Source organism: Myotis nattereri (genome assembly GCF_964212035.1).
Source record: "Myotis nattereri genome assembly, chromosome: 19".
Lineage (NCBI taxonomy): Eukaryota > Metazoa > Chordata > Mammalia > Chiroptera > Vespertilionidae > Myotis > Myotis nattereri.
Window position 1 is genome coordinate 10,436,031 of NC_138095.1, and position 19,153 is coordinate 10,455,183.

The following is a 19,153-nucleotide window of genomic DNA, read 5'->3' on the forward strand; positions in this document are numbered from 1 at the left end:
TTTTCTGAATTTGACAGTGTGCATACGGGACTTTTATAATTGGGGAGAAAAAAATGTTAAATCCCTAAATATCACAAAGAATTTTCCTATTCCATAGACTCAGTAACCCTGTTGGCTAAACAGCTCACTTCACACCTGTAACAACTGACAGAACCTTGTGAAATCAACAGCAAACACTTGTGACTCTGTAATTTGTCCCCTGATGTCAGCGTTGCAATGGGCTACTGATTACTAAACCCTCCAAATGCTTTTATGCACAGCATATCAAATCCTCAGGTCAATGTATGAATAGGTTTTATTATTATCCCTTTGCTAAAGACACAGAAACCAGAGCTCAGAGAGGTTCAGGCCCTGTCCCAGGTCACACAGCTCGAAAACACCAAGCTGAAAGTCTATCACCTGTGTCTGCCGCTGTAGCTCAAGCCCCTAAGCTGACCAGCTTTTTGCCTCCTGAGGAGGAGCAGGGAGATCTCCCGCATCAGATTTTTTTTTTTGAAATAGGGTCTTTTTTTAAAAAAAATATTTTATTGAGTTTTTTACAGAGAGGAAGGGAGAGGGATAGAGATTTAGAAACATCGATGAGAGAGAAACTTCGATCAGCTGACTCCTGCACACCCCCTACTGGGGATGTGCCTGCAACCAAGGTATAAGCCCTTGGCTGGAATCGAACCTGGGACCCTTCAGTCTGCAGGCCGATGCTCTATCCACTGAACCAAACCAGGTTAGGGCCCGCATCAGATTTTTAAAAACCAAACTAAAGCAGAAAACACATTTTGGGGCACTCACCCCTCTAATCTTATCTCTTCAGCCTCCCTCTTACTCGCTCTTTGCTTATTTTGATTCTTTTCCTTTTTTGCTTTTAACTAATCATTTAGTTAACAAGTTAGCTTTCTGAAGCTGGGTCGGTTCCTAGTGACTCTATGAGCGTGATAAAGAAATCAGCTGTCTTGGATCCAGAAGTCAGAAAGGTTTAAATCAAATCATCCTCCACAACAATGACATTAATTATGCTTTTAACACGTTTTACTGCTTTTTTTCTCTCACTTCACGCCACATCTGTGTGAACAATATCCAAAAGATTTACGGTCTTCTTTCGTAATTACAGACATACAGGCTGCACACTTATCAAAATACTTGCTGAGCAATCACACTATATCGCATTCTCTGCCAAAGATTTGCGTTGGCAGCAGTCATTCAAAACAAAAATGTTGAATCAGGACTTGTGTGGCTTCGCGGGGGGGTGGGGGGAGTATTTCCACAAATAATTTGCCTGTCAAGAAATATAAAAACAGGAGAGTGCATATCCTGGCAAATTTTCCTGGAGTGTTATTTTTATGGAGGGGGTTGGGGCCGTGTGTGTGGGGAAGACAGCGAGCAGGGTAGCTCTGAGCACCAAAAACACATCTGACATTTGGTTCTTGTGTCTGCGGATAAAATTTAATGAGAACAAAATATGTCTTCCTAATTCCCCCAAGAAATCATTAAAACATTTTGTTATTCTTAAATGTCTCAGAATGAATTAGAGCCCCTAAAGGGGCTGTTCGTATGGTACGTCTCCATCAGTTAGGGCTCCTCATTCTCTAACTTGGTGACAGCTGGGGACATACGTTTCCCCCTGCCCCTCCATTTCCAGGGAGGGAGCTGGGAAATCAGACGCGTGGAGTCAGCACCAGGCTGGGAACAACCCTTTGGGGAGAGGGTGAGAGGACACAAGGACCTTCTGGAAAGTTCCTGCCTGTCTTGGGGGCTCTCAAGGCCCCCCAGCTGGCACTGCAATCCTGGCTCTGTGATTGTGGTAACAGCCGTATCTCCAGAGAGATGGGGGTCCCATAATGAACCCCAGAAATGAGACCTCCTTTTCAAGTGGGGGCTGTAAGCGCCTTCTCATTCCCAAGCACTAGAGTCGCTGGCGTTCCCCTGGGTTTGTGACAGCAGGCTGGTTATTCGAGCAATGATCTGGTCACCTCTGCCACCAGAATGCAAGCTCCCTGAGGGCTGGGCTCCCATCTGCACCAGTGAGCTCATGGTCATGTTCCCAGTGTCTTGCAAGTACCAGGCACACAGCAGGCACTCAATAAATGCTATCTGCGTAAATAAACACATGACAAGCAGAGGGCTTTTTATTCAAATAACCCTTCCTCCCCTTTCTGCATCTGAGTCGTATTTCTAATTCATTCACCAAACAGTTATTAGGCGCCTACTGTGTACGGTGTTCTGGGTTATAAAATTAGTATGACTCAGTCGCAGGCTTGGAGAATTTTACTTCTCCAAGGGAAGCCAGATACATGACAGTAGGTGTCACTTAGCAAAGTACCACTATGCGCCATGCTTGCTGAAGCCTCCCACAACTGTATGAGGTAGGTTCTCATTTTACTCCCAATCTATAGAAGAGAAGCCTGAAGCTCAGGGAGGTGAATTAATTCATCCGCAGTCACCCCGAGAGTAAGTGGTACAGGCAGGACTCCAACCTGGATCTGGCCCTAAGCCTGGAAACACAAGCCTGTATCAGTGCTGCCCCCTGGTGCTATAGATGAGGTACTACGGGGCCCAGTGAAGGAGCCTGGTGTGAGGACTCCTAGGAGGCAACCTTGGGCTCTGTACTGAGTCACCCTCCAATGTCATTTGTTATTGAGACTGGGTCTTGAAAAATAGAAAAGAGTGCGAAATAGGAGGGTATATTTTTCCAAAATGTTTCAGAATAACTCTGATGTGGGTGAAGACCTTATAAACAAAAAGCTGGAAAGGGCTCCCTCTTGCAACTCGTCCACCGACATGCCATCCAGACTGAGGAAGACCGGAAACTTTGGGGCCACGTGAGCCACGGCCATGGCCGCATCGGCAAGCACAGGAAGCACCCGGGGGGCCGTGGTAATGCTGGCGGCCTGCATCATCACAGGATCAACTTAGACAAATATCACCCAGGTTACTTTGGGAAAGTTGGTATGAAGCATTACCACTTGAAGAGGAACCAGAGTTTCTGCCCAACTGTCAACCTTGATAAACTGTGGACCCTGGTCAGTGAGCAGACACGGGTGAATGCTGCCAAAAGCAAGACTGAAGTTGCTCCCATCATTGATGTGGTGCGATTGGGCTACTACAAAGTTCTGGGGAAGGGAGAGCTCCCAAAGCAGCCTGTCATTGTGAAGGCCAAGTTCTTCAGCAGAAGAGCTGAGGAGAAGATTAAGGGTGTTTGTGGGGCCTGTGTCCTGGTAGCTTGAAGCTACATGGAGGGAAGTTCATTAAAATGTCCAAGTACCTTTGTCTTCTGGTCTGAGTGTAGGTCCTTTGGCATCTCTACCTCCCTACCTGTACTTTGAAAACCTCCCTTACAGGTTCTAGGAGTTAGGGTATCAAGGCCTGGGGTCCTCTGCAAACTTCCGTGAGGAAGAAAGAAGCCTTTTGACCGATCCTGACTTGAACTTTTCATTTATAAAGTGAGAATGATACCTGTTGGTAACGCTTGTGTAGATAAATATTAAATAGTTGAAAGGTAAAAAAAAAAAAAAAAAGCTGCAAAGGGCTTCTTGGATATGTCTGGTGTGGTCTTCAGGGGCTGCAGACACATGGCTATTTCAGTCTCACACTACAGGGCTATGCCATCTGGTGGGGGAGAGTGGGGCAGGGCACAGAGCCCTGGGGGGGCTGTGCTGTTTAGCTCCAGCCATTCTCACTACCAAAGCATTCTCATTGAGAAAGCCCACATGGTCATGCTGCCTTCCTGAGAGTAGAATCAGGGCAGAGCATAGGACTGGGGCAGAGGGGGTCAAGGCTGCAGATGCCTCTGTAGGGGCTGAATGGTGACCCCTGAGCATATGTCCATGTCCTAATCCCTGGAACCTGTGAATGTGACCTTATTTGGAAAAAGGGTCTTTGCAAATGTAACGAAGTTACAGATCTTGAGATGAGAGGGTCTTGGACTATCTGGGTGGGCCCTAAATCCAATGACTCCAAATCCTTATTAGAGAAAGGAGAGGGAGAACTGGGACACGAGACAAAGAGAGAAGAAGCCCATGTGAAGACAGGCAGAGACTGGAGTGATGTGGCCACAAACCCACCCTAATTCCAGGATGGTCTCATCTAGAAGTCCTTCACTAACTATACCTGCAAAGACCCTGTTTCCAAATAAGGTGACATTCTGAGGTTCAGGGTGGCCATGAATTTTGGGAGGATATTTTCTAAAGTTGCCCAAGACAGGTGAGATGAGGAACGCTCCCTTCCTAAATTCAAAGATCCCACAAACAATTTTTATTTCAAATGTAAATGACTCTGCCTTCTCCGTGGCTTGGCTTACAGTGGGATCGCACTTTCCTCTTCAATCAAACCCCAATCAATACCCACAGCACTGATTCCTGCAGCTCATGGAAGGACGTGGGAAAGGTCAGGGGGCTGTCTGAGTAGAGGGAGTTAGCACAGTGGGGTCTCCTCACAGCTCCACCACTGTTAACAAATCACTACACCTTTCTAGGCTCTCTTTTCTGAGTCAATAAATGAGATGGTGGCAAAGGATGGGCCATTTTTAATAAGTCCAACTTTTTATGGAAGTATATCAAGAAACAACATCTCCAGCCCCTGGAGGCCCCTCCCAGGAACTGTTGCCACTCGATGTCTAATAACACAGGTTAATGTTTTTTAAATTGAGGTGAAATTCTTATAACATAAAAGTAACCATTTAAAAGTGTACAATTCAGCAGCATTAGTATAACCACCACCTTTATCTAGTCCCAAAACATTTTTATACCCTTAAAAGGAAACCTGGTACCCATTAAGCCAGGGGTGGGCAAACTTTTTGACTCGAGGGCCACAATGGGTTCTTAAACTGGACCGGAGGGCCGGAACAAAAGCATGGATGGAGTGTTTGTGTGAACTAATATAAATTCAAAGTAAACATCATTACATAAAAGGGTATGGTCTTTTTTTTTTTTTTTTTTTTTTTTTTTTTTAGTTTTATTCATTTCAAACGGGCCGGATCCGGCCCGCGGGCCATAGTTTGCCCACGGCTGCATTAAGCACTCACTCCCCATTCCCTCCTCCCTGCCTGCCTGGTAATCATCAATCTGATTTCTGTCTCTATAGATTTGCCTATTTTGGACACTTCATATAAATGGAATCCTTTATTATGTGGCCTTTTATGATTGGCTTATTTCACCCAGGATCATGTTTTTGAGGCTCATCCACATTGTAGCATGTGTCAGTGTTATTTTTACTAGTGGCCCGGGGCATGGAATTCGTGCACATTAAAAGGGAATTAATTAGAGGAAATATTTTAATATTGGTATTTGCCCTTTCTCTATAATAGAAGTGTCAGAAATGAAAGAAAATTAGTAAAATGTATATGAAAATCTCCCTCCTGTAAGAGTCTGGAGCACACCACGGGACCCAGAGTCAAGTCCCCGCCCACCCGCGTGCACCTTGAAATCATGCAAGACCCAGACCCGGCTGGCCCCAGCCCCGTCAAGCCCCGCAGGGCAGGGGGCGCAGCCTCTCCCCGGGTCCAGCCTCAGGTCCCCCTGGCTCCCGTGCAAGGGTGCGAGGGTGTGATGCCCATTTGCATATTAGCTCTTTATTATATAGAATTACTGAATCATAGTCCATTGAACGGACAGAGCTTATTTGTTTATCCATTCATCCACTGATGGACATTTGGGTTGTTTCCCCCTTTTGTCCACTGTGAATAGTGCTGACAGGTTAATTTTTGTCTGTCTTCAGGTTTTATGTAAATAGAGCAATATAGTACATGTTTTTTTGGGTTTGGCTTTTGCTCTACATCAAATTTTTTTTTAAAAAAATATCTCTTTATTAATTTCAGAGAGGAGAGAGAGAGGAGAGAGGGAGGAGAGAGGCAGGAGAGAGAGATAGATAGAAACATCAATGATGAGAGAGAATCATTGATGGGCTGCCTCTTGCACGCCCCCCACTGGGGATCGAGCCCGCAACCCAGGTATGTGCCCTTGGCCAGAATCGAACCTGGGACCCTTCAGTCCGCAGACTGACGCTCTATCCACTTAGCCAAGCCGGCCAGGACTACATCAAATTTTTGAGGTTGGCTGCACCATGTTGGAGGAAACTTTTGAGGTCTTTCTTTCAGCACACTCTGCTGGCGGAAAGCACTTGGTGCCATTTGTCCTCTGGGGGGCAAGACAGGCTTCTTGGCTTCCCAAGAAAGTCCAGGTGAGAGACCATGCCAGGAGCCCCCCAAAGCTCTCTGGCTGACATTAGAAGGTAGTGGGGGAGATGGAGGATCCATGTGGGGATGTCACACCAGACTGGGCACAGAACCTATCACTCCCCACAATCCCCACCCATGGGAGGCATGAACTTGCCCAGGAGTCTCCGCCTATCCCCAGACTCCACCATGAGGAAGCTCCTGTGTAATGGCTGTTTCTTCTAGTTAATTCTTTAATTATGGAGCCCAAGCATTTCTTACCTGGTGTTTCAATTAATTGCTTGTAAACATTCAAGAAAGCAGCCTCAGCTTCCTGACTTCTTTTACTAAGGGCCACCACCTTTGGAAACAAAAGAAAAAGTCATGTGTAACCATGGTCTATGAGCCTACAAGCAAATTTGATCATTTTCAACCTGTGCAAACATGGGATGGGAGGTGGGAGAGGGAAAATGAAGGTTGAAAATATGGAGTTAGAAAATTCAGGTTCACATCCCAGCTCTATTGCATTCTGGCTGTGTAACCTTGGGCAAGTCACTGGCCCTCTCTGACCCTCAGTTTCCTCATCTGTAAAATGGGAGTAAGTAATAGAACCTACTTCCTAGGCCTGTTGTGAGGATTAAATGAAGCTGCATATAAGCAGCTATTAGCACAGGGCACATAGTAGGTTATTTACAGTTACTATTATTATTCTTTTTTTTAAAAAATATATTTTATTGATTTTTTACAGAGAAGAAGGGAGAGAGATAGAGAGCCAGAAACATCGATGAGAGAGAAACATCGATCAGCTGCCTCCTGCACATCTCCCACTGGGGATGTGCCCGCAACCCAGGTACATGCCCTTGACCGGAATCGAACCTGGGACCCTTCAGTCCGCAGGCCGACGCTCTATCCACTGAGCCAAACCGGTTTTGGCATACTATTATTATTCTTATTATTAAAAGGCCACACTGGATGTTCAAACATGACCCATGTTTTGAGGAAAAGGGAGGTACACTTGGGGAATATTTCTTGCCACTGAAAATTAAAGAGAAATCATGAAATCTCTAGTAAGATAGCAAGTAGCTTCAACAAATGTCAAGGGTGACAGGGTTATATGAAATAGTTCCTGGTATACCAAAGGCACTCAATAAATGCTTCTTGACTGATATACATGGGTGACTAACTCAGTGGTGAAGACCTACATTCACGAGCTCATTTTCTTTCTTCTTTTTTTTTTAATATATTTTATTGATTTTTTACAGAGAGGAAGGGAGAGAGATAGAGAGTCAGAAACATCGATGAGAGAGAAACACTGATCAGCTGCCTCCTGCACATCTCCCACTGGGGATGTGCCCGCAACCCAGGCACATGCCCTTGACCGGAATCGAACCCGGGACCCCTCAGTCCGCAAGCCGACTCTCCATCCACTGAGCCAAACCAGCTTCGCACGAGCTCATTTTCTTACTCACAGGCTTTTCTTGTTCTGCCAGTTTGACTCCATGAGATGCATTTAAGAGAGACATAGCTGGGGCTCAGCTCCACATCCATCTGCTCTGGGTTCTGAATTCCGAGCTCTGGCCTCAAGCTGTTTTGATGGTGGCTCTTGATGGTCAGTCCCTTTGGCTTAACCCTGGCCTCCCCTGCATATGAGCTCCTGGTACCCATGTGCTACCATCCCTATCCTCCTCAAGGACATCCTGGTGCGGCTATCTCCCTTTGGACTGGAACAGCTTTATTCTCCCTGGCACTGATATACCTCTCTGTCTGGTGCCAACTTCCTAAACCAGCGGTTGCCAACCTTTTGGACCTCACCGACGACCAGTGGTCCGCAGACCACCGGTTGGCGACCGCTGTCCTAAACGATGAATCTGTCAGAGCATCTACTTCTCAATCACCCTCTTTCAGAGTTGGGCTTTTCTTATGAATCCCAGTGAATCCCAATTAAGAAGGTGTTTGTTATTGAATTCCTTCCCTCTGGGAGCACTCTGTCTGGTGCACAGAGGGTGCTCAACACAACTTGTTGAAAGAACAAATCCAAGTGGGTTGCACTCACTTGGGTCCTGTCTGACACCATTCTGGAGAAATGACTGGGGCCAATTCTGAGACAGTCCATTCACACAGTGGCCAACTGAGGCACAGGCCTGGAGACAGCCACCTGGGTCCAAACCCAATAAGTTCTATCACTTACTATAGGTGCAGCCTTTGACAGGCAGGACACTTAAATCCCTGTTCCTCTACTTCCCCGGGTGTAAAATGGGGATAATAATATGATAACCTTCCTTAAATGGCTGCAAGAGGATCAAATGATTTAACACAGGTAAAGTCCTATGCGAGACTCCTGGCACGCATTAAGCCCCATAGATATGTCACCTCTTGGTATGAGCAACCCCTTCCTTCTTGCCTATTTTGGGGACAGGCTCTGCCCAGTGCTAGGTGGTAAGCCTCAGTTGTGTTCATCTCTGGTCTCCTATGGAGAGCACCTGAGCAGTGCACTTTGGGAAGAAGAATTAGAAAGCCATAGTGGCTCCTCTAAGGCAGTGGTCGGCAAACGGTGGCTCGGCAAACTGCACCTTGCGAGCCACATGCGGCTCTTTGGCCCCTTGAGTGTGGCTCTTCCACAAAATATCTGCTCTTCCACAAAATACCGACTTCTGTGCATGGGCCACGAAGTTTCAATTGCACGGTACGTGCGCGCCCGCACATGATATTTTGTGGAAGAGCCACACTCAAGGGGCCAAAGAGCCGCATGTGGCTCGTGAGCCGCGGTTTGCCAACCACGGCTCTAAGGCTTTCAAAATGGCAGCCATAAGTCTCATGTGGCTACTGAGCACTTGAAATGTGATGAGTCCAAATGGAGATGTGCTGTGAGTACAAAATACACCCTGGATTTTAAAGACTTACTATGAACAAACAGAATTTACTACAGTTTATTGGCATTTTTTATACTGATTACATGTTGAAATGATAACATTCTGGATATCATAGGTTAAATAAACCTATTTATTATTATTAATGTTACCTGTTTTCTTTCTTTTTCTTTAAAATATATTTTATTGATTTTTTACAGAGAGGAAGGAAATGAGATAGAGAGCTAGAAACATCGATGAGAGAGAAACATCGATCAGCTGCCTCCTGCACACCCCCCACTGGGGATGTGCCCGCAACCAAGGTACATGCCCTTGGCCGGAATCGAACCTGGAATCCCCTAGTCCACAGGCCAATGTTCTATCCATCGAGCCAAACCGGTTAGGGCTCTTTCTTGTTCTTTTTTTAAAATATATTTTTATTGATTTCAGAGAGGAAGGAAGAGGGAGAAAGAGATAGAAACATTCATGATGAGAGAGAATCATGGATCGGCTGCCTCCTGCAAGTCCCCCCCTGGGGATCGAGCCCACAGCCCAGGCATGTGCCCTTGACCGGAATCAAACCTGGGACCTTTCAGTTCGCAGGCCGACGCTCTATCCACTGAGCCAAACTGGCTAGGGTTACCTATTTTCTTTTACTTCCTAAAAATGTAGGTAATGCAAAATATAAAAATATATTCGTGGATCTCACTGCATTTCTATTGGACAGCGCAGCTTGAAGGATTTACAAGATCCACATTGAATTCATTATTTAAGAGGGGTAGAGAGAAATGTATGGTGGATTTTGAGCAAGTGATTTTCAAAAAGTCAGTTACAAAAACTCCTTAAGCTCTCTTGTTATTGTGAGAACAGTCTCTGATCTTTTGCCTTCCAGAGTACTCTCATTCATTCAACAAACATTTCTTGAGCACCTGCTCTGTGCCAAGCATTATGGGCTGAGAACTCAGTAATGAAAGAGGCTGAATCAAGCCCCACCTATATTGGACTCCCACTGGGGAGACTGACATTATAGCAGATTCCCCAGATAATTAATTATAAGAGCTAAATGCTTCAAACAGGCCTTGAGTGTGTGCAAGTGGGGGAGGCTGACCCAGTTTGGTGGGTGGAACATCAGGAACTATCTCTTCAAGAAGGGGAAGATGGTGGACAGAAAGAATGTTCTAGGATCCAGGCAAAGGGGAAATCACCAAGTGTGGGCAGATTTTTATTCTTGCTGAGATGGACAGACACAGTTTCTGCTTTGGGGAATCACAATTAAGTGGGAGACACAGCTACGCCCAAGAGGAACCACAACATGGGAGGAGGTGATGCAAACACTGGGGCTCCTAGAATAATGTGAGGGGGCAAATAATTCAGGTTTTTTTGGGGGGGCATTCCTGATGGGCCAATAAGAATAAGAATAACAATAAATGTAATATTCATATGTGCCATATGCTCTTACTATTCATGATCATCTCTCTCCATAGACATACCAATCACTGAAGGCAGCTGCTGTCATTATCTCCATTGTACAGAAGAGAAAACCAAGGCTCAAGGAGGTTAAGTAACCTGCCTAAGATTACGCAGTTAGTAAATGGTGGAGCAAGAGTCACACAGGTCTGGAGGTTCAAATTACTGTTCTGAATCCAGACACTGGCCCCTTTCTCCTGGATAGAAAAAACCCTCCCAGCCAATAGGGACAGTCACTTGGACCCCCCTCTCCCCATGGATGCTGTTATCTATGGCTGTACCAGGTCAGGGGCTGCTGTGCTGCCTACCTGGAGCCCAAGAAAAGCCATGAGAAGTTCATCTCCTGATCCCTGCATGGAGAATTATCAGAGTAGTCAGTGGAAAGTCTGAATGCTTCATTTTATAGTCGTCACTCTGAGCATGTGTGGTGGCTGGGGTTTGGGGAAAGGCATTAGAATGTTCCATGGACTTCTAAAAAGGAACCCTGGGCAGAAGTGGGGGAAAGTGCTAGAAGATTTCTTTAATGTTTCCCTGTCTCTGCCTACAGCACCCTCTATTTTTCATTCATGGCTCTTATCATTTTATAATGATGTATTGTTTATATGTGACTGTCTTCTTATAGGTCTCCCTACTAGAGCTGTGCTGTCCATACAGTAGCCACTAGCACATGCGGCCACTGAGCACTTGAAATGTGACTATTTCAAATTCAGATGAGCTGTAAGTGTAACATATGGAATTTATAAGTCTTGGAATGTAAAAAGGGTTACATAATATCTCAATAAATTTTACAATGATTTTAAGTTGAAAATGATAATATTTTGGACATATTGGGTTAAAATATATTGTTAAAATTAAATTCATCTGTTTCTCTATACGTTTAAAAATGTAGCTATTAGAAAATTTTAAATTACATGTGGCTTACTCTATATTTAAACTGGACAGTACTGGTGTAGAGCAAGAGTTGGCAAACTATGGCCCTTCCTCTGTTTGTATAAATAAAGTTTTATTGGAACACAGCGACAGCCATTCTTTTATGTATTGGCTGCTTTCATGCGACAATGGCTGAGTTCAATAGTTGTGACAGACATCCTGACTATAACCTGAAAATATTTACTGCCTGGCACTTTACAGAAAATGTTTGCTGATCCCTCATTTAGAGGTTCTCTAAATGGCTGGACAATATTTTCAAAAGCAGAGATCAGAAAACATCCTGACTGGCATCCAGTTTGAATTGGTTCAAGTTTAGAGCTTCCCATAATAAATATGAGTCCTGAAGACAGTAGCCATTTGGATGTCCTAACTTGTTCAGCCTTGTTTTAGAGTAATGACCTTGTCTGTTTCCAGAAAGCCGGTTCTGATGGTTCACAGCCCAATCTAGTGCTGGGCCTAAATGTCATCAAGCATCACCTGGCCTCAGCTTGTTCATCCATCAGGTGGGAAGAAAAATTTCCATCTGCCTAAGAAGCTATTGGAGAGGAATGAGCTAACATGTGGCAAAGAGTCCCATGGAAGTTGGCAAAAAATTTTATAACAAATCAGATAATTCTTCTTCCAACCATATAGGATGTCTTTTCCAAGGTCTGCAGCTCGAATGCATTTCACTCATGTGCCCAGAACAGGTGAGCAGTGCATAAATAAAAGGCCACGTGTTTCTACCATGCACAAGGGTGGGAGAAAAGTATTCAGAATGACAGATTTGGTTTGTGACAGGCAGATCTCTGAAGGCCATCTGGGAAAGGAGGAGGAAGAAGTGGAGGAGGAGGAGGTGGCGGCCAGCTACAGACACCAAGAAGGTCACCATCAGAAATAGCTTAGCGTTTGACAGAGCAAGTGGCATTTACACCACCTGCTGTGGTAGAAGGGGTGAAAATGTGTTTGGTTTCCCCCAAGTATGAAAATAACAGGTGCAGAACCGGGTAAGCCAGAGAAGAGGCAAAGCCTGTTCTAGCTGCCTGGCCTTTGTCTATCAGGTGGTTAAACCAGGTAAACGTGGGCTTCCATGATGACTGTCTGAGATAGCGGTGACATCTCCTGGGTACTGAGAACTGCTCCATGCCGAGACCTTTACAAGGAATGGTCAGAACTTCCGGAAACAGAACCCTCATTCTGTGCTCAGTGCTGTATCTTTGGAATCTCCCCAACAACTCTAAGACATGAGCACCATTACTGTCCCCATTCTACAGAGGAAGAAACTGAGGTTCAGGGAAACCAAGTCACTTGGCCAAGATGAAAGAACTAGTTAGTGGCAGAGGTGGATCTCAGCCCAGAACCCTCTAATTACAGGGCCCTGACTTGCAACCAGAAAACCCGTCGTCTCAAAATGTGTCACACAGCCCCACAGGCTTGAAAGAGGGAATCTTTGATCAAGGCTGCATGTGCTTTCTGAGTGGACATATACAAAATATATCAGCACACTGGACGCTTGGACAAGAGCTGCAGGAAAAAATCCCCTTCACCTTGGCTTAGCCCTGTGTCTTCCCAAATGCATTTGGCCACAGAACTTTTTTCTTCAGAAAATAAACCTGGAAATTTGTGTTCTGAAGAACACATTTTGAGGACAGCTTCCCTTTGCCACGGGGTCCTGGGCTCTGGGGTGTGTGTGTGTGTGTGTGTGTGTGTGTGTGTGTGTGAGGCATGGTGGTTCTGGGAGATGGGGGATCTGATACAGCAGGATTCTGGAAGACACTAAAGACTGATGGGCAATTGAGAGGAGACGGGTGCCGAGAGGGTCTCAGAATCAGCAGCTCTGAGGAGGAGACAGAAGGAATGAGATCTGCAAGAAAAGGAATCAGCCCAGGATGGCAGAGGGCACCCTAACACCTTCAGAAGCCTGGATCTCCTTCTGGGGTGTATATATCTGGGCAACAAAGAGGGGCAAGAAGAATTAGGAGAGACAAAAGGAGGAACCTGGCATGGAGAGTGAGGGGTAGGAGCGAGGGGGCATGGAAAGCAGGGGATTCAGACAACTTGGGGGTTCATGGATACGGAGGAGAGCACAGAGAAGAAGGGGGTCATGGAGAATAGGGGAGGCACAGACATGGAGGGCAGCAGACTCGGGGACACACACTACAAGAGCAATCTACAACTAGCTGAAGATATTTCAGGCTATTTTGTTGAGAGGAATAGGGTGTATTCTGGGCTGTAAATATTCAAGAGGTGGGGGTAGGCCAGGGGTGAGGAGAGAGGGTGGAAATTTCAAGGAGACTCAGTCATAGAAAGTTCTAAATTCTCAGAATGGATTCTCATATGAGGTACTTAGCCTCCCATCAGAAGAGGCATCCAAGTATATAACCAGTTATTTGTGAGGCTCTAAAGGTACTCAGGGAGACCTGCACATGGGGAGGATTGGCCAGATTATCCAGAAGGCTCACATCTGATTCTAAGAATCTATGCGATAGATCGCTTTTCCTTATAGTAGTATTCTGATTTTACCTGATTTCATACCAGGTGAAATGGGATAACACTGACCTTGTTTGGCTGAGATGAGCATTATTATTATTAATAATATCAGTGACTGCCTGGCTGGCATGGCTCAGTGGTTGAGCGTTGACCTATGAACCAGGAGGCACGGTTCGATTCCTGGTCAGGGCACATGCCCAGATTGCAGGCTCAATCCCCAGTGTGGGGCATGCAGGAGGCAGCCAATCAATATTTCTCTCTCATCATTGATGTTTCTATCTCTCGCTCCCTCTCCTTTCCTCTCTAAAATTAATTTAAAAATATATAAAAATAATAACAGTGACTACTAAGCTCTGACTCCGTCAGGCACTGTGCTAAGTGTTGGACATGTATTAACTCATTTAATCCTCACAACACTTTCGGGGGGTGGTTGTTACTGCAATTTAACAGATGAAGATACGAGGCGATGAAGGTACGAGGCACAGAGGAAGAGGGAGTCAAGGAGACGCCATGGTTTGGGGCATGAACAACTGGATGTTCTTGAGGAGCCACTGTTACAATTTCCCCCTCTATCAGAGTCCAGGACAGGACAGGTCAGGAGTGAGCACTAAATCAAAAGTGACTGGATTAACCACTACCATAAGGAAGGCAGTTAAATGGCTATATGAACTAATCTTTCTGAACTACAAACTTTAGTAAAACCCCACGTCAAGAGGATGACAGAGTGACACCCTCCAACTAGCCCAAACTAAGCTGCAATCTTGGAGGCTCTGTGGAGGCCTCTTGCAAGCTCTCTGATGGAGTAGCTGAGGAACCCATGGTTAGTGGGGAGGGGACACAGCCCAAGATCTGCCCAGAGGTCCTGGGCACCTGTCTCCCTCCAGGAAGCTAATAGCAGGCTAGGAAAAGGAAAAGCTGGACCTGGAGTGAGCAGACCCGGGTCTGGATTTAGCTGGGGTTTCGCATCCCTGTTCACCATTGGGCAAGTCACACCCTCTTTCTGAGCCTTAGTTTCCCCATCTGTAAAGTGAAGTACTGGGCTCGAGCCCCCTTCCAGCTCAGCTGTGCAATGATTCTAATTTCCCCAAGCAGACAGGCAGACAGACACACACCTCCTCACACATCATTCCCCAGCCCACTGAGGTTTTAATCAAAGACAGTGCCGAGGTCTTTGTTTCCTGTGCTCATGCTCTCCCAGCAGACCCACCCAGGCTCAGACTGTGAGGCAGGGGAGAAAAACACCGTGCAATTTTATTCTAATATTTGTAATTATTCCCAGGCTGAAAATAAGGCACAGCACAAAGTGTTTTCAAATGTCGGCATTAATGAACACGTTTTATCCAACATAATACAGGCCCCCGAATGCATTTGTGTCAGGTTCCCTGAGATCTTGTGAGTAGCACCCCACACTGGGCTGGCTTTCACGGCTTGGAAGCAGCGCAAAAATGAAATGTCCCACAAGCGCAGGCTGGCAGGCCTGCTATTAGCAACAGTATAATCATCAATTACGTCCAATCACAAACCACTGATTTTATAATTATCAAATGAAGTTCTAACTTCTCACCTCCGCTCAGTGGCAAATAATATCTCTCAGTTCAAAAAGGAAGTCTTCCCACCCCCCTCTTTTTCCCCTCTATTTTTCTTTTCCTCTTGCTTGCTCTCTTCTGGGAAAAAGAATTTCCAGGCCTCCATGTAAGACTGCATTTAAATTGCTTGTCACTCAAAACAAAGGCGAGCCACTCATTTGTAATTCACCAGCCACCTGAACAGACTGCCTGTTTTCCTTTAAGCATCCATGCACTGAAGCACAAAGATCATTTTTCTATTGTTAAAATTGTATAAGCCAGGGCTTTTTTTAGCAGCAAATACACAATTTCACTTTTCTTCTGAGGGCTCCCGGCATAAAAGGGAAAGGAGGCTTTCTCTAGTGCCTTACAAATAAATTTTGCCTTAAAAAAAAATCAACTATGTGCTCATATAATGAGCTAAAAAGCTATCAAGGCTGTAACATATGAGGGCAGGACAGAAGTTATGTGTCCTGTCCTGCCCAGGGTGTGGCCAGTGTATGAAACTGGATGATAAAGATGAATTCTCATGGGCGGTGGAAGCATCCGTGTCCATCTCCCCCTTTTTGGGAGCTGCTGATACCATGACCACGGCTCCATGCTGACTGGCATTTGGCCGGCAGGCTTTGAGAGCAGGAACAACCCAGGAATGAGGGCCCCAGCTTGGAACTTGCTGTTCCAGCCAAAGGGGGCTCCTGCTGTGTGTCTGACTTTCTGGTTACCTCACTCCAGAGGGACAAGCCACAGGCGACTGCCATGGAGCCCTGCATGCAACCAACTTCCTGTGGCTCAGCCTCTGAAGGCCAGGCCCATTTTGACAACAGCTTGTTTTTTCTGAAAAATGGATCATATTCATACAGCTCCCAATTTTAATCTAAAGCTTTTTATAATGTGCAAAGACCTTTCACAGGAGTCAGTGCCTCTGAGCCTCCACACACTCCAAGAGGGTGGCCCTGAGCAGGGAGGCAGGATCCTTGTTTGAGAGGCCCTGTGGGGCTGACACAGCAGCTCAAAGTGACATGGGAGAGGCCGAGGTAGGTTGTGAACAGGGTGTTTGGTCTCAGAGCCAGCCTTCGTGAAGCAGGGAATCTGGGGCTGGAATCTGTGTGACTCCCCATTGAAGTAGGAGAGTAGCTTCTATTTTGGGTAAATTAGAACAGACTCAGGTTCACCCCTAAAGTATCCCCTTCTTGTGTCTGAATATGCTGTGCTTTCCTAAATGGGAGAGTAAGGAATGGGGCTCCCACTAGCCCACCTGAAGTTCCTCATACGCCGCGGCCAGTTTTTTTCTCTGCAGAAAAACTGACAAAGGTTCCTGGTTTAAAACAACAGTGAAACCGATTATGAATGATACTGTGATGGTGGATACATGTTAAGCATTTGTCAAAACTCACAGAATGTATAATACAAGGAGTGACCCCTCATGTAAATGACAGGCTTTTGTTAATAACAATGTATCAATATTGGTTTAGCAACTCTAACAAATGTACCATAATGCAGGATGTTAACAGAGTGGTGGAGGGAAGGAAGAGGGAGTATATGGGGGCTCTATACTTTCTGATCAAATTGTCTCTAAATTTGATAGCTCTAATAATAGTCTACTAATTAAAAAAATAAAGACAGTAGTGAGCATGTAGAAAGCAGTTACTGTTTCAGGCACTGCTCTAAGCGTTTATCACATTAACTCATTGAATCCATACAACAGCCCTGTGAGATCAGTATCATTAACTTCCCCATTTTACCAGTTGAGAAAAACAAGACATCAGAGAGGTGAAGTAATTTGCCCAAAGTTACACAGCAAGTGACTGAGCTAGTATTCACACCCTGGGCTCCAGAACATGTGCCCTTAGCCGTGAGAATAATGAGATTATTGCTGGGTTGTCACCAAAAACGTGTCTGTCCCCTTCCCATGGAATACTGTCCTGTATGTGCATCCCATCTTGCTCACATGTCACATAGTGCATTAGTCTGGGGTCATGAACGATGGGTCCAGGGCCAGATGCACCCCATGGACATATTTTCTTGGACCTTCTAGTGTTTTAAAAATATTTGAGCCATTAAAATTCATCAAGTTACATGCTTAAGATTTGCACATTTTCCCGTATGTAAATTTATACCTCCATAAAGCACTGTGAGCATGAAAATATGTGCATATATATTGAGCCAACATTTAAAAACCAGAAGAGATCCAAGTTGCTGGCTTCTCTTAGAAAATCATAGGATCTGGCCATTCTGAGCCCACATTCCACTGACACCCGCCTGGAGCCCAGTAGCAGCCTCCTGTTGAGACAGGTGGGGGTCGGCAGTTCACCGCAGGCTCCCCATGCACCGGCAGTTCAGGTGTGGGCCTGGCCTACACTGACACCCCTTTCCCCTGGCTTTGTTTTCCCCACACTCTTCTTGAGTCCTATCAGCTCCCTACACTTTCCTTCCTTCAAGTAGTGATTTCATGGGCTGGATGAAAACGAGGAGTGATGAGAGGGTGTCTTGAACTGGTCTTACTTCCTGCTTCCAGGCCCCACGTGGCTGGCAAACTGCATTTCCAAACTGCAACAAGATTTCCATGTGAGCCCTCCACCCAAAATACAGATCGGTTAGACCAGCTGTGGGCAAACTACGGCCCGCGGGCCGGATCCGGCCCGTTTGAAATGAATAAAACTAAAAAAAAAAAAAAAAAGACCGTACCATTTTATGTAATGATGTTTACTTTGAATTTATATTAGTTCACACAAACACTCCATCCATGCTTTTGTTCCGGCCCTCCGGTCCAGTTTAAGAACCCATTGTGGCCCTCGAGTCAAAAAGTTTGCCCACCCCTGAGTTAGACCCTACAAACTCAATCCATCTGGGCTTGGAGAAAAGGAGCCATTTAGAGCATCTGGATAATTCTGTATCAACCTGGGTGATGAGAAACTTGTAGGCAAAGCTGAGAAAGACCCAGCAGGGCTTGGTGTTCTGATGGGAGTGGGGGAGCAAGGAAGATGGGTCCTGGTGGAAAGGGGTGAGTCGGTGAGGGCAAGAGGAGACCAGAGGAACACATGCAGCTGGAGATTCAAGGAAGGGCTTGAAAGCACCGGGGTTTTGGAGTCAGGTCCGAGTATCTGAGGTCTGAAATCTGCACCCCTGGATGTGTGACTTTAGGTAAGGTACTGAGCCTTCAAACCCTCAGCTTTCTCACTTGTAAAATGGGTTCAATGAAGACCTACTGAAGAATCAAATCAGAGGGTGAAGCAGTTGGCACAGTTTCTACCTGGCCAGCACTTCATGGATGTGCACGTGGAGAATGAGTGAATATCCCTTCCTTGACCATTCTGTGCCTCAGTTTTTCCATCTAGAGTGTAGGGACACCAAGACCCAGCTTGGGTGTCAGACACTAATAATTAAAAGATATGCTTTGTTCATTGTTAAGTATGACATGAGGTTGGACAAGCCACAAAAGATTTTTGGGATTTCTGTGCAAAGGGTTCTATGAGTGTTAGAAGTCAGTGTTATCCAAGGAGGATGTGAGAAGTAAAAGCCACTGGACTACGAGCGTGGAGTGTGGGCAGAAAATTAGTGATGCCAAGAATCATCCCATTCTGGCCCAGAAACAAGCACCCTCTGAAACACAGGGCAGTCCAGGGGTCTGTGTGCTAGGCCCAAACGACACCTGCTGCTCCCTGAGCTGGTTAGGTGGCTCTGAGCTGGCGTCTGAGCTCTTGCTGCCCCATGTTCTATAGACCACGTGCTGTGGT

The 19,153-nt window shown here is 45.8% G+C and overlaps 1 protein-coding gene and 1 pseudogene across 2 annotated transcripts in view; one reads left to right on the top strand and one right to left on the bottom strand.

Annotated features, from left to right (window-relative positions):
* CUX2 (cut like homeobox 2) overlaps positions 1-19,153 on the bottom strand; it is a gene marked incomplete at its 5' end in the record, with an annotated part of 216,293 nt that overhangs the window by 40,538 nt on the left and 156,602 nt on the right. Inside the window, 1 exon segment of the mRNA XM_081113382.1 lies at positions 6,425-6,503. Coding sequence (XP_080969508.1) covers positions 6,425-6,503 — 79 coding nt within the window.
* Positions 2,773-3,218, top strand: LOC308534812 (large ribosomal subunit protein uL15-like; annotated as a pseudogene). The gene has a single exon. The product of its transcript is annotated as a large ribosomal subunit protein uL15-like (transcript).